The sequence below is a fragment of the Juglans microcarpa x Juglans regia genome, chromosome 2S, assembly GCF_004785595.1.
Source record: "Juglans microcarpa x Juglans regia isolate MS1-56 chromosome 2S, Jm3101_v1.0, whole genome shotgun sequence".
Classification (NCBI taxonomy): domain Eukaryota; kingdom Viridiplantae; phylum Streptophyta; class Magnoliopsida; order Fagales; family Juglandaceae; genus Juglans; species Juglans microcarpa x Juglans regia.
The window spans coordinates 2,585,295-2,606,105 of record NC_054597.1 but is presented as its reverse complement, the minus strand read 5'-3'; the positions used below and the strand labels follow the sequence as shown (position 1 = coordinate 2,606,105).

General features: G+C 38.1%; 2 protein-coding genes across 4 annotated transcripts; one reads left to right on the top strand and one right to left on the bottom strand.

Moving 5' to 3' along the window:
- Positions 1 to 278: 278 nt before the first annotated feature.
- On the bottom strand, positions 279 to 7,464 carry LOC121252078 (protein TPLATE-like). The gene is given in 10 exon segments (XM_041151554.1): positions 279 to 1,076; positions 1,410 to 1,841; positions 1,843 to 1,854; positions 2,322 to 2,444; positions 3,079 to 3,382; positions 3,759 to 4,120; positions 4,923 to 5,026; positions 5,029 to 5,289; positions 5,292 to 5,517; positions 6,139 to 7,464. Coding segments are annotated over 10 exon segments (3,492 nt in total). The 5' UTR covers positions 7,264 to 7,464; the 3' UTR covers positions 279 to 533.
- Positions 7,465 to 11,341: 3,877 nt separating this feature from the next.
- Positions 11,342 to 18,377, top strand: LOC121252129 (cytochrome c1-2, heme protein, mitochondrial-like). 3 transcript variants are annotated; one of them, XM_041151611.1, is made up of 8 exons: positions 11,342 to 11,483; positions 15,153 to 15,223; positions 15,809 to 16,023; positions 16,484 to 16,763; positions 16,843 to 16,914; positions 17,666 to 17,782; positions 17,884 to 17,949; positions 18,026 to 18,377. In XM_041151611.1, the coding sequence occupies exons 2-8, from the start codon at positions 15,167 to 15,169 to the stop codon at positions 18,140 to 18,142; spliced, it is 924 nt and encodes a 307-aa protein (XP_041007545.1). In that variant the 5' UTR covers positions 11,342 to 11,483; positions 15,153 to 15,166; the 3' UTR covers positions 18,143 to 18,377. The 3 variants fall into 3 exon arrangements, with proteins under 3 accessions (XP_041007545.1, XP_041007546.1, XP_041007547.1); XM_041151612.1 differs by having other exon boundaries at positions 11,389 to 11,483; positions 15,156 to 15,223; XM_041151613.1 differs by having other exon boundaries at positions 11,393 to 11,483; positions 15,143 to 15,223.
- Positions 18,378 to 20,811: the final 2,434 nt, after the last annotated feature.

Here is a 20,811-nt window from a genome sequence, read left to right as displayed (position 1 = left end):
CAGCAATGCAACTTCAAAAGTTTATCGCAAATGAGATAAAGATGAGTTGAAATAAAAATTGAAAGTTAAATAAAATATTATAAGAAAATATTTTTTTAATATTATTTTTATTTTGAAATTTGAAAAAGTTAAATTGTTTATTGTATTTTGTGTAAAAATTTGAGAAAATTGTAATGATTAGATGAGATGAGATGAAAATAATTATGAAAACAAACGAGGCTAAGCATACAGAAGAAATGAAGTTTCAAAATAGAAATTGAAGTCTGCCATGAAAGATATACCATCACGAATCATATTCCTAACCGTTAAATTCCCGAAGTGAATAAGAGCCAATGGCCACCCGATACAAGATGTACAACCGGCTAACCCTCCCAGGGGTTGAAAAATAAGGAAATAAACCCAAAAAAAGGGGAAAAATAAACCTCTCTGCCATCAAACCTTCAACTACCACCTAATTCATACACCAGGAAAATAATACAAGTAAATTCAAAGAATGTGTTCCATATACTTAGAGAAGGTAAAAAAAAAGGGTATCAACTTTGGTTCTGGTTCTTTTCTTTGCACAATATGTGCCACTCCTGGAGCACTGCAGCTTGAAGAGCACGATGCTCAACCTCCTCTGCAGTTAACTTCGACAGGGTTGAAGGTCCCTTTGTTTTCCCATCTTCTTCATCATCTTTCTTCTCTTCTTTCTTTTTCTTCTTTTTATCCTCATCTTCCTCTTCATTCTCCTCTTCATCATCACCATCACCATCAGATTTTGGAGTCTTTGGTCGTGGTTGGGCTGCCTTTAGTAAGGCAATTCTTTCCATTGAGATCCTAAGCCTCTCAGCAGCAGCCACCTTCACTTCATCTTCGGGTATGTACTCCACACCCCCATCAGTTAGGTCATCTAACCATCCCTGTAGATCTGATCCAATCTCTTTTGTAATTGACACGTCAGAAGCTCGAACCACAAATTTGCACATCATGGTAGTTGTCTCATCTCCCAAATCCACATTTCTGCTCACTTCACTGGCCCCAAAGATCATCATGCCCAAGAAGCCTCCATACCAAGTTTTTGCGGCAAAACAAAGCTGTTCCAAGATGGTGATATAATTGGTAATTTTTTTAAATAACATGTTCCAACAAAATAGCACGTAGGCAGAATGCCAAAGCTTAAATCCTTTTTTTTATAAGCAATAAGTAAAATGGCAAAGCTTAAATCTACAAAACGAATTATCTGTTTTACCAAATCAGAGCCAAAAGTGAAAATTTCCACTGACAGAGGTGAGTTCCTTTTAAGACTTCAAATCTAAGACTGGTCTTAAGTAATACTTGAGGAAATTTCTCTCAGAACAAACAATGATTAAGAAAATGAACTGCAAAAGAGACGGTCAACTCAAACATCAAGAATGAATTGGCTATACCTGAAAGCCTGCCACTGTCCGGATGATATGTGAACAAACTCTGTGGAATGGCTTAGACGACAAAGATTTCAGTCCACTTAAGAAAGGTGATGCACCATACTGTTGTGCAGCAGTAGCCTTGAAGCCACTTCCTTCGTATGTATATGTACCTGTGCACTCCACTATAGCTGGCAAACTAGGCCATAGGCGGAAAAATTCACACAGGAGAGATTTTGGGGGCAAAAGAAGTTCAGTTAGTGGAATTTGTAAGGCTGACATCTCAAAGTCAGGCTCTCCCAGTTCTGGTCTTAAGCTTCTCTTTTGTCTCATGATTTGTGGATCCTCTTCAGTATAGTCACCCTCATAATCTCCCAAAGCACCACTCCCATAAAGGATAGTATATAAGACTTGGGCGCATCTCTCAAAATGGGACACTCACCCCGTCACATCTGCTGAGTACTGGATCCTACAATAACATCATCGAGGAGATGGGTACAAAATCTCAAAGAGGGGGGGGGGGGGGGGGGGGAGGGGGGGGGGGGGCAAATTGCCATATTACATTGAAAACAAGGTGAATAAAATGGATTAAATATCGAACAACATGTTCTGATAAAGGAATGCCAAGATCATGCATGAAGAGAAGGAAAATAAAATTTAGGAACGGATTAATTGACGCATTCTAATCACTAAAGCCTGTTATAACCTGGAAACAGACCTATTCTTCTTAAATTTGAACAGCTGACAAGTAGAAGTACAGGTGAATTACCGGTTGGAGAGTTACAACTCCTTTATTGATTGAATTGATTGTCATTAGAAGAAAAGAAAAACTTTAAAGGGAGGGGGGCAATAAGATTCACTATGAAGGCAACTGCCCTCTGAAAATGTATGTACGGGCAAAACAGACAAAGATACAGATAGGGAGGAAAAAAAAACCTGTGAAACAAGATTACGCAGTTGCCGAATTGCTTGCGGAGATCCATCCATAAAATACAATGCGCCGGATAAACCAACACGGATATCCACTCGATTTAGTTCAAGCTCTGTTAAATTTAGGACCTGCGACATATTTACCGAAGGTCAGAAAGATAAAGCACAGAATCAGAGCAATGTCTGTCATAACTTTCAAAAGACAGAAAGGAAGTATTTTTATTTTTATCCATTTAGTTTATGGAAGTTGGGATAATGCAGTTTAATTGAATGAGCTCAAACCCAAGTCTATCACTTCTTTCAAACAAACTTGTCTATTTGCAAATGAACAATGAGGATAGGATTATGTGTGTGTGTGTCAGCCGAGTTAAGAAGTATGATGGCATGATATAATGATATCTCAATACAGTAGTCTTAAAAACTAGTAACTGTTGTATAAGCTCCCATAGAAACTAATACAAAAGAAAACTAAATCCCCACCCATTAACATCAGGTGTGCTCCATAAAGTGGGTTCCTAAAGAAGGTGGTTGGTAGCAGCCTGTTATTAACAATAAAGTTTAATGAGTTCAGATGAAGTGAGTTATAGCCACCATCCAAGCACAAACAAACATCATTTATTCCAAATTATCATTATCCATTGCCATGTTAGGAAAGCGTCTTACTAAGAATTCTGAAGAAACTTTTGTAGGATACTAATTAATAATAAATAAAAGGATGCATGCAGGTATGTGTAAATAGTTACTAAGCAGAAAACAGTTTGACCTTTAAATGCAGAGTGATCCTTCCATCACTTGAATCCGCTAAATGGTATGCTTCAACGTAGCATGGATCACTGCTACCAGTCAAAGTAATTGCGGTTGGTGGAACCTTCAGTAAAGTAGAGTCAACTCCTTTTGTCAGCAAAAGAGTTAGTTCACTAGGTTCTGGCCTCCATAGCTCTAAAATAGCCTTGTGAACCAATCCTTCCAACTTTCTATCTTGAGCCGCAGATGCTTCATAAAACTGAACAGTTAGCTTGTGGTGGCTGAATGGGTAATCTCCTCTGGCTTCACTAACCCCTGCCCACCTGAAGAAGAAATATAATCATCCCACTCTTCAACAATTTCCATATTTGTAAAAATAGTGAGGTACTTGTTCAGAAATTACAAAAATATGGTTGAGGAAATCATAAAGAAGGTAACTCAAAGCTACTATAAATGAAGTTTGATAGCCAGTTGACTTAATGCACAAATCTGAATGCAAACAGGACATTTCTGTACAAAATCTGGATAGAAAATTGGGGTTATTTTTTATTTATTTTTTTTGGAGGAAGGGGGAACGAATTTAACACTGAGAAGTTGGATACAAATAAGGAACATACTGGGAATGTTCACAATATATAATCAATTGAGAACTTTCAACCTGCCCATGTTCAGATTCCAAGAATTTAAAAATATGCTTACCTACTGTCCAGATGACTTAAAACATATTTTAGTCTCTGCAATATTAAGCGGCACTGATGCTTGTTGACAGAATCAGCCAAACTATTGCTTCTAAACTCTTCAAGTTCTTTAGTCAGTAACTGCCCTGCCCGAGGGTGGCGTGATCCCAACCGCTGAGCAGATAAGAGGACTGCCTGAACATCTTGAAGCCTATTCGTCGTATCTGCAGATGAATCTATGTTGAACAAAACTCTGTGAATATTTGTTACAATTATATTAAGCGGATCATCAGGGTCATCAGCTAGAAGTGGATCCAATCCTTCTAGATCTATGTGTTCACCAACAGCCCAAATAAGGCGGGCACATATTCTTGGGGTATTCACCTGCCAAATGGAGAAAGGTTTGAGACAACATGGAAAAGTATATAAAAGAAATTCAACACATACTTTGCAAAAATGAGAAAGATGATAGCACTCAAAACACCTTGGAGTTAAGTAGCAATAATAAGGAATATGGATAGAAACAAACAAACATCCAAGGAACAGAAAAACAGTAAAGCCATAACAACTACGTTTTGTTTTGAAGGAATTAACAACCATCTTCCTTCAAGTGACAATTTCTATTAATGATACGAAATCATATACCAGTAGTAAAAGGCAAAAAAAAATAGTAAGTGAATTGTTCTCCCAAACTATGATCCTGTGTTTCAGGCATTAAGAATTACTTGCCATCCTAAAGCTTGCTACTTTAGTGCAGCACTTGTTGGTTCATAGCCAGTGGAATCATCAGCATCAATCCAAAGATCAGCTATTTGATTAAATCTAAAACAAAAGTATATTGAACTACTGACATGCAGGGCAGTACTCCTGAGGATATGGCCTTGCAGACTCACCAGTGACAGGTTTGATTCATTCCTTTCAATTTATTGCAATATTTATTTTAAGAACTAAATAGTTTTATATTACAATGAAAGTACTGCAAAATTCTTTCACATGTTCATTTGAAGCATTAATATTCAAATAATTTATTTCTTACGTTTCAAGAATTAATACCTATAATACTTCACTTCCAAATGTGATAGCCACAAATATAGTGAATCAGTAAGTACAACAGTCCACATAAGCATTGCCCAAATGTTAGATTATAAGCAAGTATAATTATTACTATTAAGTGGAGTTCACATACCTCTTGTAGATCTTTCACAAGTTCCCGCTGCAAGTTCTGCAGCCTCGTCTCATTTAAAATTTGATCCTGAGAAGCACCATCTTTAACTGTTTTTACACCTCCCTGGTATCATAGATATGGCACAACCTAACAAGTAGCTTCAGGTAACAATCAATTGCATAGGTCCGGCCATCACAGTCCCATTTGACGCAAGGCCTACAAACTTCCACCACTTCCAATGCAGGCTCTGTCCAATTTAGTGCACCATAACCAGTTCCATATGCTAAAGCTCCAATGACCCTACTCTCCATACCTGAGTTCTTTTGTTCAGGCAGAGGTAGAGACAACTGAAAGCAACTTTCCACCAGGGATGCTACTAACTCCTCCTGAATAAGCTTTTACTCGTTACACTATTAAGATCATCCTTTATCCTTGCGTCCTCAAAAAGAGAAGCAATCTCAGTTCCTGCAAGAGGTTTCTGACCTCTTCGAACGCTTTCCTTTGCAAAAAGATCAACACATAGAGCTGTCCTACAAACACATGCCAAAGCATGCATGCGGTCCGATTCGGCCCTCAAGTTTCTCACCATAAGAAGCAGCCTCTTAAACAATGAAACCTATGAACAGAAGGTTTACAATATCAGCTCATGTTCAAAATCTACCCTCATACATGGATAACTTTTTTTGATAGATAATCAAGAAGTTTTGTTCATAGAAATAGGCACAGCCCAAGTCCCTCATACATGGATAGCTGTTATTAGAACCTGCACACATTTTGATCACTTTCATATGGGGTGTCCTTAATTCCCCTTTTTAAGGGGTAATTAAGCCTCAAAATACCATCATTTTTACACCATTCAGCCTCAACCTAAGAACCTCGTAAAACAATAGAGAGGGTTTATAAATAGAAACAGAACCACAGCTACAGTTTCATTCAGCTTATCTACAGTAAGTTCTTCAAAACAAAAGCTCAAAACCCAACTCATCTATACTAACCATGAAGATAATTGTTTCCCAGATCTCCTATTTACCGAAACCCCACTCGACTTCCAGGTGATCTATCCAAGTTGCAAAGGTGCCTACAGTTTTTTAGCTTCTAATGTTCAAGCAGCAAGTTAAGTCGAATAAAATAATACGAAAACCACTACAGATTGTCCTTGTCGACAACAATAAATTCACTAGAAAAATCAAAATCAAATTCAACAGGCAAATAACACTAGCAAATGAGCACATGGTACCTGCATATGAAGATCGAGGAGGTGTAGATTCGTAACAACGGCCCTGACAATACTCTCTCTTGCGGACGAAAACTCTTGCCTATCCCAAAGCGTGAGAATTGCAATAATCGACTGTGAAGCCCACTCGGGCTTCCCTCCAGGTACATCAGCCAAATACAGCATGTTTATCCCCACTTCGAAAATCAAAGCTGGGTCCAATGACGACGACAGGAACGGTGCCAAATGCGAAACCACGTCCGAAACTCCAATCAACCTTTCAGCATTCGAATCCACAATAGCCCTGCCATTAGTGGAAGAATACTTCGATAGCTTCTGAATGACTTCCACAGCCCCCGAAGCCACGGCCTTCACCGCATAGACAATTGGGAACACCGTGGCCCTGAAACTCTCGACTGGTAAGACCAAAGACCTTGCCATCAACGCATTCCGCCTCTTCCACACGAAGTCCACCATCGACGAAACCCAATTCGACCGAATCGCAAGCGAGTTCTCGCTATCCACTAACTTATCACCGGCCAATCTGCTCATTCTCTTCGAATCGAACTCCTGGAACAATCTGCCAACGGACTCGAACGCGACCTTCGAGACGTTGTCAGATTTGTCGAGCATGTTCTGGCCGATGCGGGTCCACCAGTTGGAGACTCTGTGGAGGAGGTTCACGCTATTCTCGCAAAGCGTGACAACGTCATCGCGGGCGAGGATGCAGCCGAGGGTTTCGGTGATGGAGAAGCGGAGATTGTCACTCGGGGAGCCAAAGCAGTTCTCGATCTCCTTGCTGGAGTCGGCGATGAGATTGCCGAGGCGGTGAGAGGGGATAGCTGCGAGGATGGATATGGCGGCGGCGGTGACGTCGGGGTCGGGGAAATCGAGATCGTTGCGGACGCCAACACAGACGGTATCCCAGAGGTCGGCGGTGAGGCGGGTGGAGCGGATGAGATCGAAGGCGAGTTTTTTGGACACGGCGGAGGCCGGGGAGGCGACGATTTCCTCCACCGAGGACTTGGCAAGGAGAGAGATGTCACGGCCGGCGGCGGATTGCTGGAGGGCCAGGAGGAGAGCGCCGGTCTGGCGGAGAGCGTCGTTGGAGCGGAGGTCAGCTTGGATCTGGGCGAAGAGAATGTCCATATTCTAGGGGACAGCTCCAGATCCAACGGCTATCGGGTTTTGACGGGAAACAAGGGAATGGAGGGTTGGTTGAATTTTTATTTGTTTATTTAATTACATTCTCTCTGTGGGAGTAGTAATTGGAGCGGCAAATGGCGGACGAGACGATATGGTACAGAGCCGGGGAGGGAACGGAGTTCAGTCGGCAGCTGAGGCTGACAGTACGGAAGGTCGTTGTTTTGGGAAACAGAATGATAGATGGTTTAGTTGGACAGGGGTGGCAGTGGCCCTGTGAAAGGGCCGCGTGGCAAACCCTTTTCTTCTCTCCATTCTTTCTCATGAAATAAGGCTAGTTTCGGCATTTTGGGTGCTGATTCAGGAAGTACGGTTCTTTCCAACGAAAAAAATAAAAATACATGTATATTTCTTTGTTGAATTTTCTTTCTGTTTTTGTTTCCCTCAAAACCGCTTTCTCGAAAACCAAATGCTATTTCACTGTTAATTGCCATCCATTCCGCTTTCTCATCCTCGACCAGATTTTTAACACCCATCCCCCAAAACCACACTCCCTCTGCTTCCCTAAAACCCTGTGCATTCTTCAACCCTTAACCTAATCCTAATGGAAGTTTTTTAAATTCACGGTAATTGCATTGTGTCTCCAGTTGGTTCTCAGCATCCTCTCTCGGTTCTCTCTAGGCTTTCAATCTCGGCTCGGAGAAACCTTAGGCTCGTGCCTTTCTTCCGATCGAAGAAGCACAGGTCTATACACTGCTCAAGGAGCTGGCCATCGCATGCTAAGAAGCACAGGCCTATACATTTCGTTGCTGCGAGCGAAGATCTTCAGGTGAGAAACGTGAGGGACTCGTGGCTATTTGACAGGTTTTGTTTCTGATTTACCGTTATTCCTTTAGTTAGAGATTCCTTTAGTGCTAATCAAAAGTGAGTTGCAATCACTAGCATGGTTGACGAGGCCAGGGTTTTGATCAGTGGACCATGATTATTCGTAGCGATTATGTCTTTCAACTTCAAGCATCATGGAAAAATAAATGCTCCATTCATCAATTTAACTTGAATCAGCTACATGATCTTTCATGCAGCGGAATTATTAAATACGAACAAATTGTCGGAATTGGCATGCTTGCCATTTTATCTGATGCATGAGAAGAAGCAGAGAAAGAAGTCTTTGTGGTACCCATACGTTAGAGAGCTGATCGTCAGCCAGGAGGGGACAGCTTGACGTGGAATCTCCCCTTCTATGGTCTGAAGCAGAACTGTCATACCTAACAGGCAGCCGGCCTACAAAGGTACGTTTCACTCTTCTTTGAGCCATTGAGAAATGTTGCTACCATTGGGTGTTTTTATTTTATTTTATTTTATTTTATTTTATGGGTGAATTAAAAAATGCTGCTACCATTCAGTTGAGGCAACAATGGCTAATGTTTGGTAGTCTTGTATGTTAGTTAATGCATTCCTTCTGCAGGTGTACGTAGGAAAGGAAAAAAAAAACTGTTTTGGATATGCTTCTTTATCTGCATTTGGGCTATGTTGCTGATCCTTCTGAGATGCAATCCGATATTTCTTCTCAAGGACCTATTTGTCCAGTAAGTGTGTCGTCATATAAATAAGGTTGATGATCAAAGAAACTCCACAAAAAAATGACTAACAAAAGAGAAACCCTAAATGCTCCATGTACTAACCCTATTAGCGGGGTTTCAAGCATGCAGAAAAATCTGCAATGATCTGGTATATTGTGATTGTCAGTGACCTATATCGGCAATGGAGAATGAATCTTCTTGTCTAACAGATTCCTAGCTAGGGTGACATGTTTTGAACTTTACAGATGAGCCCATGTATGTAACGATCAGTACTGTTACCAACTTGTTGATTATCTTATCGCACAACTTGCTGTCCACCCTACTTTGTTGAATGAAGACACGAGTCTTTGGTAATCTTGCTTCTCCAAATTTGTGCATGAATTTTGAGTAAATATAATTTATTGTTTGCTTAGTTTTGGTTGATATTTGTCTATTACGTTAGTTGGCAGACAGTGATCTGATGAAACCAATTAAGAAGCGAGTTGCTACTCAGCTTGTTAAGTTGGAAAAGAAAATGCTTCATGCATGCGATTTCTGCCATTGAATTTGTTCGGTGTCTTGGAGTTGTGCAGGCAGTTGATTTGAGGATATTCTTGTTACTTTGTGAATGCGATCACGAATGACCCATCTAATTCATTCATTTTTTGTGCAATGTGCGTTCATAAGGGATGCCTGTCAGCTGTTATATGTTGGCTCTCTGTTTTTTTTTTTTTGGTCAATTCGTTAGAGAGCTATTGAGCACTAGAAGTTACAGCAAAACTAGTGGCTTAAAGCAACTGTGGAGCCAACGAGCCAGTGTCCAAGTGGCCATTTGGAGGTATAATATTACACGACGAAGTTGCAAACATGAAAAGACCGAAGACAACTCGAGCTTCATGATTCTCACTATTTATTGCATGTTGTATACGTCATATAAAGTTTACATGGTTAATGGTAAAGCAGAATTCTATGGACAAAATTGAAAGAAATTGTTTGACAAACTATGAACAGTTCCTTTTTCACTTTAAGTACCACAAATTATAGGTAATCACTGACCAAGTTCTGCGTCCCGTAGAAATTGGTAATGTTATATCGGTAAATATCGTGTAATTATTTAAAAAAATGAAATTTATTATTAAAAAAATAATTTTTTTTTATATAAGTTTCGTATTTATTTATTATTGTTAAAGAGATTACGCGATGTTTATATACTTCACAATTATAAATATCGATTTTAAGTAAAAATTTTTACGAGTACTTTCTCATTAACAAAACAAAGATATATTTCTTTTGTAAAACTCCATTGAGAGAACAATATTTATATAAAGTAGACTAATGGTTTGAGGATATGTATAATTATGCTCGAGAATGGTATAAGCATTGAGTACAACAACAGAGGTACGAAGGAAAGAAAAATATCAAAAAGTTTAGAGCATCTTCCTTAGATTATGCAAATTCAAATTCAACGAGGAGTTTAACTAATAGACTCTAAAAATAGTCTACATTAAATTTTGCAATTTCAAAAGGATATAACTTTTAATTACAATAATTTTAGATTGGGGGTTATATTTGGTGGTGATCATTGTAGCTAGACCAAATTGATTAAAAATATTTTCGGATACTTGTTATTTCCTTTACTTTTCTTTTGTGCTATTTCTCTATTTCTTATTTCGTTCATTTGTTTTTCTTCTGTACCATTTATTTTTTTCTAAGTGTTTTTTTTTACCTGTTATTGTTGGGTTCAATCTTTCAGATTTAAGATTTTTTTTATTTATTTTTGGATTGTGCTTTGTTTTAGTACTCCTAGGGCTGAGATTTGAGCTGGAAATAAAAAGAAAATTAATGGGTGTTTTTTTAGGTAAAAAATGTAATAGACAGATGTATTTTTTTCAATGGTGTTGTATTAAATATTTAGAATATATTTGCTGCAATCTAAAAATATTGCTCCGCACTTGTATTAACGTATTTCCATATAACTCTTAATTTAGAAAAAAAAATTGAAAAAAAAATTGAAAAAAAATTTATTAAATTTATAATATTTTATTATTATTTTGACTAATAGATGAATAATCCAATATGGGAATAAGTTTAGTAAAATAGTCAAATGCAAAATTATGTTATATTATGTAAATTTTACATTTGCATTTGCATAATCCAATACTAATGCTCTTATGAAGATAACTATAAAAAGCAAAATTTATAAATTAATGTGTTTTAATATGACATGATAAATTTATTTTACAAATATATAAAAAAATAATATCAATAACTGAACAATTTAGATTATAAAACCGAATAAGAAAAATCCAATTAACTGAATATGATCATAAATATTTAAATCTTTTGATTTTTTGATTTATTTATTTTTTACTTAGGGAGTAGGGTTTCAAACTCCATTCCTATACTGTGAGTTACTAACGAGGCATTTGACAAATCTTTTGAATTATAATATACTATTATTGTAAGAAAAAAATGGTGACTATAAAAAAAAAAATCATAGGTGGGCCTCCGTGGGAAGCCCATAGGCCTAGAACCTCTCACTCGTGGTAGAAGATAGCTGAAGGGATAGTAGCGAGTTCGTCCCCAATTTCCCCTCGCAGCAGTTCTTCCTCGTTGGATCTCCGAGTTGCAACCGGCCCCCGACGATTCCATAGCCTCCGTTCCCCCGTAAGTTCCTCTCTAAACGATTTCAGATTCGAATCAAAGCTCTGCCCATTTGATTCCTCTCTTTCTCGGTTAATCTCTCAACACTCTTCGATCTGTGCGCTACTCTCAAGTTTAGGCTTTGTTTCTTATACATTTTTTTATTATTTTCAGCAGAAACGAGGTGAAAGAAAGTTTATAATCTGTTTATTGGTTGTATGGACGTGAATGTTAACGGCTTATGGGTAGACCATATAAGGGTCTAAGGCATTTGGTTTAGCGGTTTAGGCATCTTTATGTATCTCGTTCAATGTCTATTGGTCAGTGATTGTGCGCACACTGCAGACGCAATAGTTTAGTGAAATGGAATGAAAATTAAATATGCGTGTTTTCTCTTTCTTTATCTTTTTTAAAAAGATAATAACAATAAATAAATTCTACAATCTAGTTTTGTTGGGTTATTATCCACTGCTTTGGGGGGGGGGGGGGGGGGGGGGTGTTAGGCGTTATATATTTGATGAGGGGGAGCTAAAGTATGAAGACCCATTTATTTTATTTTTTGGCTGTGTTTTATTTCGGTGATTGTATTTTGGATTCAACTTGAAGGATAGTGGTTTGGGTTACTTTTGATACATCTTCTACAGCTGATTTCAGATTGAAGAAAGGTGTGTGAGTGACCTTTCATTTATTGAGAATTTCCTCGTACAGGATATACTTACAATCTGACAATGCTTGTTACGAGTTCATGTATTGATTGCTGGTGTCATGGTTACGTGGATATTTTATTTCCTTTACTTTTCTTTCCCCTTGTTATAGGAAAAAGATAAGTAAAAACAAATTTGATGAATGCATGGAGTACCTAAAATTTAATGTACTTTCATGGGAGGGAGAAATAGAGAGCCACTTTCATCTTCTACTTGATCTTCAGTAATGGTCAACCCTGAGGGGTAGCTCAGCTGGTCCGGCCTTGAGTTTGCTCCCCAATGGTCACTAGTTCGAGCCCTTAGGGCCATTGGAGGTTTACCTGGTTGTTAACTTTAGGGCCCCATGGGATTAGTTGAGGTGCGCGCAAGCTGGCCTGGACATCCAAGGTTATGAAAAAAAAAAAAAAAAAAGTAATGATTGACTTTGATGTAGGTAGGGAGGAGGGAGAGACACTTTTGTCTTCTAATACCTAAAGCTTCAGTGATGATTAACGGTCTAAATTGTTTTCTTGGTGTTTGCTGGAATTATTTTGTTATAAACACAAATAAGACACCTTAGCACTTTAGATAGTTTGGAAAGTGGAATAATCATAACCACTCTCTCTCTATAGCTCCACATGTTTCTGCATTTACTTGTCCTGGGGTTCTCACGTGTTCAAAACTGATTCAACTAATACACGTACTCCAACATAGTCAGTTTGATGTATATCTATTTTTATTTTCTTCTGAGGAGATTGGTGAATGATTTGTGATTTTATTGGCTATGCATCCTGTTAGAGGACATGGTTGTAATTAGTATAGTTTATGAGTGTACAATTGTCATTTGTATGTAGTTTGTATAGCAAGTTGAATGTCAATGAATATACGAATCATTCTTTCTTTATGTGTTTGACTACATGGTATCAGAGTGTTGAGTAGTCAGCTAGTGGTGGTTGTGCGATGGAGCTAGTGGTGGTTAGTGGCGCAGAGGGGTTGTCTGTGGTATCACCGTCGTTGTCTGTGGTGGTTAGTGGTTGTTTTCCTCTTCGTCGTTGGCGGCCGAAAGCTATTTCAATGTGTTTCCAGTGACCTCAAGTGTAGTCTCCGGTACTGGGCACCAGAATCGAGCTCATCATCATTTTCTGTGCACACCGGTGAGTCTCCCATTGTCATCGGTTGCCAGAAGGCCTGTTTATCTCCGGCGACGTCGACGTCTTGAGGTGTTTGGTTGCAAGTCTCTACTATCCCATCCTCGATTGCGTATGCCCCCAACTTGGCATAAGAGCTTATTCCTATCTGGAATAACAATCGTCTGGTAAATGGTTGTAGATAGGTATATACAATCAAATTCCATCTTGATCGTTTTGTTGAACGTCTGAAAGCCTGCTTGGTTGCTAAGGGTTACACTCAAACTTATGGCATTGATTATGACAAGACTTTCTCTCCGGTTGCCAAAATTTCTTCTATTTGCATATTGATCTCTCTTGCTGCTAATTTGGATTGGCTCTTATTTCAGTTGGATGTTAAAAATGCATTCCTACATGGCGACCTAAATGAGGAAGTGTATATGGAGCAACCATTTGGGTTTGTTGCTCAGGGGGAGTATCGAGGTACTGTGTGCAAGTTAAAAAAGACATTATATGGTTTGAAACAATCTCCTCGAACATGGTTTGGGAGGTTCTCTGATGTTGTATTGGCATTTGGTTTTCATAGATGCCAAACAGACCACTCGGTATTTCACCTACATAGTGATGCAGGTCATATCTTGTTGGTTGTATATGTTGATGACATTGTAATTACTGGAGTGACTCAGTTGGAATTGCTAGGCTGAAACAATTTTTACATGATCAGTTTCAGACAAAAGACTTGGGGCAAACTTAGATACTTTCTTGGAATTGAAGTTGGCAGATCTAAAAAAGGTATTAACCTCTCTCAGAAAAAATATGTAGTTGACCTTCTAGAAGAAACTGGCATGTTAGGTGCACAACCTATTGACACTCCTATGCACCCAAACCGTAAACTCTTGAAAGAGGAAGGGGAGTTGTTTGGAGATCTAGGTCGGTATCAAAGGCTTGTTAGGAAATTGAATTATCTTACTATCACTAGACCTGATATCTCTTATGCAGTGAGTGTAGTGAGCCAATTTCTACAAACGCCCTGGATCTCACATTGGGATGTTGTAATCCATATTCTTTATTAGCTTAAGCGAGCTCCTGGCCTTGGATTGTTGTATAGACCAAATGGACATCTTAGAATTGAAGCCTTTTCAGATGCTGATTGGGCTGGATCTCCTTCAGATAGAAGATCGACTACTGGATATTGTACCTTTATAGGAGGTAACTTGGTTACATGGAAGAGTAAGAAGCAAATAGTAGTAGCTCGGTCTAGTGCATAAGCTGAATATAGAGTAATGACTCACGCTACTAGTGAGCTGACATGGTTGCAACACTTTCTTCAAGAGATTGGGTTTCCAGCTCCTGTTCCTCCTCAGTTACTTTGTGATAACCAAGCTGCAGTGCATATTGCGTGTAATCCTGTGCATAAGAGGACTAAACGCATTGAGATTGATTGTCACTTCATTCAGGATAAGATACTGGGTGGTGACATTTCTACACCCTTTGTGAAGTCTGCTGATCAACTTGCAAATATGTTTACCAAACCACTGTGTTGTAGTCGGTTAAAGCTTATTTGTTTCGAGCTAGGTTTATATGATATATATGCCCCAACTTGAGGGGGAGTGTTAGAGGACATGGTTGTAATTAGTATAGTTTATGAGTGTACAATTGTCATTTGTATGTAGTATGTATAGGAAGTTGAATGTCAATGAATATACGAATCATTCTTTCTTTTTGTGTTCGACTACACATCCTAACTCTTTTGTGCTGTTCTACTCCCTAATTTAGTGATAATACTTCTCTTTGTCTGAATCTTTAAGAATTTTTTTTTTTTATAAATTATTTCCTCCAATAACACTTGCTCTTTCTTTTTTTTTAGGGTGAGTAATTGAAAGAAGCATTGACTGCAATGGCTGGACGAGTGATCCACCAGCTACTGAGAAGGAAACTTGAATCTCAATCAACAGTAAGATTCTGTCTACCGCAACTACTTCCTCCCTTCGGACCCTTCCTCACTCAGATAAAATTGATGTTGGCTTCTGTTGTCTCATCCTAGACAATCCAAATTAGTGTTGATAAAAAGATTTGCTAGTTTTAGGTTTATGTGAATCCCCTTACTCAGTTTCATGTGCTTTTTTAACACTTTCTTCCCCCATTTTTTCTCCTCCGAAAATTCCGTAGGTAGGTCAGGTTCCGATACTATGCTTAATTTATTTAATATATACTGGGTTTAAAATATTTACTTATAAAAAAAATTATATTTATAAGAATACATAGATTTGGTTTTATACCAGTTCATGATTGTTTACGTTTGCTGACATGGTAATGTCATTATTTGTTATCCTATCTGGGCAAGAATCTAGCATCCTTTTTATTTTATTATTATTGTTTGATATTAACTCATGTAATAATCCAAGTCTAGTGTCTTCTTTTTTGAATAATTTCCTGGATTTGTATTGATAAGAAAGAAAACTTTTTTCTCTCTCTAGAGAATGGCTTTGGTCTTTTGACTACTGTATTTGCTAAAATGTTGTTGTATATCAATATGTAGGCCCCTCCTTTATTGTCGTCTCTCATATCAAAGAGCAATAATGTTGGGTCTACTGGCATGAAGTCCTATAGAGCACTCGCACTCTTCGGAGCAGGTCTTTCAGGGCTTTTGAGTTTTGGAATGATAGCATCTGCTGATGAGGCTGAACATGGATTACCGCCTCCTCACTATCCCTGGCCTCACAAGGGCATTCTCAGTTCATATGATCATGCTTCGTGAGTTCTGATGGAACCTTTGATTTTTTCTTTTCTTTTTTCGGATCTTTTGTGCTCTAGTAATACTGATACCGAGTTTGTATTGTGACTCAATAGACTTTAATCTAGACTATTTCAGGCTAAAAATTGGACCCCTCTATGGTAGTCCTATATGTCTGTGGTTTTATTGTTGAGTCATAGATGTTAATCGTTTGTCCCAACCTCTGTGGTATTATTTTCATTTTGCACTTCTAGTGCCTTGAGGTTGTACCACATTACATTTTTGTCTTAAAGTTATTAATGAGATAACGGTTGGCAATACAACTAGCAAGGCAACTGGAATCATGATATGCTTATAGTTTCCTGAGAAAATCTTGTAAAGTTGTTCTTTTTGGTATGGAGATTTACATAGTGATGTGTGCTGTGCCTATTAGATGCACTTTCCTAATATCAATTGCTAATATCAATTTTGCCTGAGCAGGATTCGTCGTGGTCATCAGGTTTATCAACAGGTCTGTGCATCTTGCCATTCTATGTCACTTATATCATTCCGTGATTTGGTCGGTGTTGCATATACGGAAGAGGAGACAAAGGCTATGGCAGCCGAGATTGAAGTGGTTGATGGACCTAATGACGAGGGTGAGATGTTCACACGCCCCGGTAAACTCAGCGATCGTTTTCCTCAGCCTTATTCAAACGAACAAGCAGCTAGGTTTGCTAATGGAGGGGCCTATCCTCCAGATCTAAGCCTTATCACCAAAGTAATTCCTGTCTTTTGCTTAATTTTGTTCAGAGTCTATGCTATCTGTCCCAGAATTATCTTACCCTTGGTCCTTTCAGGCTCGCCATGATGGTCAGAATTACGCATTTGCCCTTCTGACTGGTTACCGTGATCCCCCTGCTGGTGTCTCGGTAAATTTTTATCCACCATGTCTTACAGATTTTCTATTGTAAATGTGAACAACTTGTGCTTGAAGTAGAATGTATATTTGTACTCTTAATTCTCTTAGTTGAAAATTTCAGTTTGAAATCCTGAAATAGTAGTACACCAAAAAGAACAAAAAATAAGAAGAGAAAAGAACAGATTTCAAAGTCTGTCATAAATTGAGCACTACTTTCATAGTTCTATATGGTTTTTTCTTGGAAGGGGGGTTCCAACCTTTCTAATTTCCATCATTCATACAGCAAAAACTATAATGCACATATGCAGTACATACAAGAAAAAAAATCAAATCTGCTATCTATTTAATGCATTCAACTGGTCTAGGTGTAGCACTACCCTTTTTATCATGTGCTTATCTTGCACAAAATTGCACTTTTCGTTTGATGCAAGAAATATCTTGTACCTCAACCAATTTCCCTCAGATGCAGATTACTTATCCATACAGACTACAATTCCCCTGTTCCCTTCTGTTTCAAGGAACAGGGTCAAAAGTTGTTTGCTTCAGTTATCAGTTGTATATGATTGTATGATCTACAACAAGCCCAGAGGTTATACGCATCCCATTGGTAGAGACAAGAATTATACATCAGGGATCTTTAGTTATGTAAAGCATGAGCATATATTGTCTAGCTTCTCTTAATGTGTAAATGTTTATGTTCATTTGAGTTATTGCTATTTGACACCTCCTCACTCCATTGCTATTCTTAATTGGTATTGTAGATTCGGGAGGGGTTGCATTATAATCCTTATTTTCCTGGTGGAGCAATTGCGATGCCTAAAATGCTTAATGATGGTGCAGTAGAGTATGAGGATGGTACACCTGCAACAGAATCTCAGGTTGGTTTCCCTAGTAAAAATCTCCCCCTGGAGCAATAAGAAGCTCCTTCCATGTTTTCACATGTTCTCTCGAGGGTAAATTTTATGATGCCTTGGTGCAGATGGGTAAAGATGTTGTGACATTCTTGTCTTGGGCCGCGGAACCCGAAATGGAAGAGAGAAAGCTGGTATGTTTACTTCAAAGTCATGTGTCCGTGAGATTATTAAAAAGCTATGTTGTATTTATGGCACTGTGTCATGCAGATGGGATTTAAATGGATATTCGTACTGTCACTGGCATTACTTCAAGCTGCTTATTACCGTCGATTGAAGTGGTCAGTTCTCAAGTCTCGCAAGCTGGTTCTCGACGTTGTCAACTAGCTTCCATCCAGTTTTCTTTTTACTTTTGCTTCCGGAGGACTAAACTCGACAATGATTATTATGTCAGATATAGTTTTTCTTGCCGTTTCAATTTGCTTCAATTGGTAAATTGGTGATGGAGTGACCTTGAAGGTCTGTCTTTTTTTGAGTTTGATTGAGTTGAGAATAAGCTATTACACACTTGATTAACATCGTGACGATTTTGGTAATCAGTTCCAAATTGTTCAGGGTGCAATGTTGTCATATATTTTGTTCAAATGTGTCATTTTATTGGCGTTTTGCGATGGCAATAATCGGTGGTACTTTAAAATGAGAAGGAACGGGTAGCCATGCCATCATGCCCTTTTCAAGTTCTGTTTCTACTAGTACTCGTTTTCATTTCATATCTTGAATCAGTTCCAACTATGGTAAATTTTTTTGTCTTGCTATATCTATGGCTACAGTCGATAAAAAGGACGGAAGAATTTTACTATTATAGTAACATGCTTAAATTATTGAAGACAACTATTATAGATACAAAGAGATTATATAAAAGTAAATTTACAAATTGACGTGATTTTACGTGATCCGTTAGATCTATTTTACAATAAAAATAATTTTACAATCTAACGTACTGTATCAAGTTACGTCAGTTTATGAATTTACTTTTGTGTAATCTCTTTGCGGTTAAAGGGCCTCAAAAATATGATGATTGGTGCTGTGATTATTAATCATCTTATTAATCATCTTCTCATATTTTAACCTCTTGTGGCCATAAAATAGGGAGTTAAGTGAAAATATTAAATAGTTTTTTTTTTTTTTTCTTTTTCTATCTATCTATCTATTTTCTTGATAGATAAATAGTAATAGTATTACTCAATTCTCTTGGGCCTACTCATCTCTGATTGGGCCCAGATCTTGTTACTGGGCCTTCGACCTATGCTGGGAAGCAAGATGAGTTCAAGGGTGGATGTCGGATTTGCCTGTAGAAATGGGCCAGCAAGTCCGAGAATTGGGCTTTCTTCCTTAAGAGAAAAGGGTCCATGGGTCACTCTGATGGAAAATAAAATCATTAAAAAAAACAAAAAAAGGAGAGTCAAGGCCAGAGTCGTGGTGCACTCGTTATATTTCCTTTCTATCGGGTCATGCGTACGTTTTATTGCATTCCTTAAAAAGAGCCGAAGGAGGTTTTATAAATTTAGTAACTAAAGGAGGTTTGAGATATGGAACCCACCACTGAGTCAGAGTGGGCCGACCAGGGCAATTATATTATTACTTGGTGGAGGAATTTGGCGGTCAATTCAAAGCTGTTCAATTAACATTAACAACAGCTTTTGTTGGAACAAATCCTCTCACTCACATATGGTATGTGATCTACTTTTCCTTCCAATTAATAATCAGATGCCATACTATTTGTAATGTTCAAATTCGAATATCTTCACAATGGTTTATATAAATATATATATATATATATAATTAATATATCTATCGCATTAATCATAGATAAATTAATTGATTTAACTGCTGGTCACATCAATAATATTACACAAATGCTACAGTACTTACCCCATTGATCATGTACATGCATTAATATGTCAATTACATCGATTATTAAAAAATAAAATATAGGGTTTAACTATTTGTCACATCAATAATATTATATAAATGCTACCCTTCAGACGATACCAAAACAATTTTACGACACACAACACAATGGAATTAATATTTTTTGTCTTTACAATTAATATGGTAGACATAATCAATACATGCCAAACCATCAATATTACATTCAAAGTAATACGGGCAGCATGGTTCTATATATTAGGGATAAAAACCAACGTCATTAGCACAGTTTTTTGACAAAATCGATGCCAATCGACGACTAAAAAATTGGGAGAGCAACCGACCGTAACCGGTCGATAGAGAGGAGGAAATCGATCGAGGCGGTTCTCGGTTGGCGTCGGTTCCCATAGCGGCATGATTCTACTGAGTGAGAGAGAGATAAAAGAAGGTTGGAGAATAAGAAGACCCCATACCGAAATGACGCCGTTCCACATAAGTTTAAATAGAACGGCATCATTTCAGACATTTTTTTTTCTTACGTCTTTAATAAAATGACGTCGTTTGCTTTAATATCAAACGGCGTCGTTTTTATTATTTATTGTATCCTTATAGATATAGAACGATGTTATTCCATTTAAACTTAAGTGAAACAGCGTCGTTTTGATTAATACATATTAAAAAAAAAGTTATTATATTGATCGGTTCAGCAGTCCGGCCTAGTTTCAAATCGGGATCGAACTGCTAAACGTCGATTCCTATATTATTCCACCGCACGCCGGCTAGTTCCTGACTTAGCTAGCTGGTTTGCGTTGGCGGCGACTAGTTGCGTCGATTTCTATACAGTCCTACTATATATGCATCCGACACTCACAAATTAAAATTCCTCCTAAGATGATTAATTACTCAATTTTAATTAGTGAGATGATTAAATAGAGATAACTGTTGAGAGCTAATGAAATGAAACTAGGGGCGCTACTTACCCTTATATGGGGGCGAAAATCCACCCGGCCACCAGTGTATGGGGCGCAAATCCCATCAGTCCTCCCCCCCCCCCCCCCCCCAAAAAACAAAATGACGTAGAAATCGCTTAAATGTGGTCAAAATAGCCCAGAAGTTCTGGTTCAAAT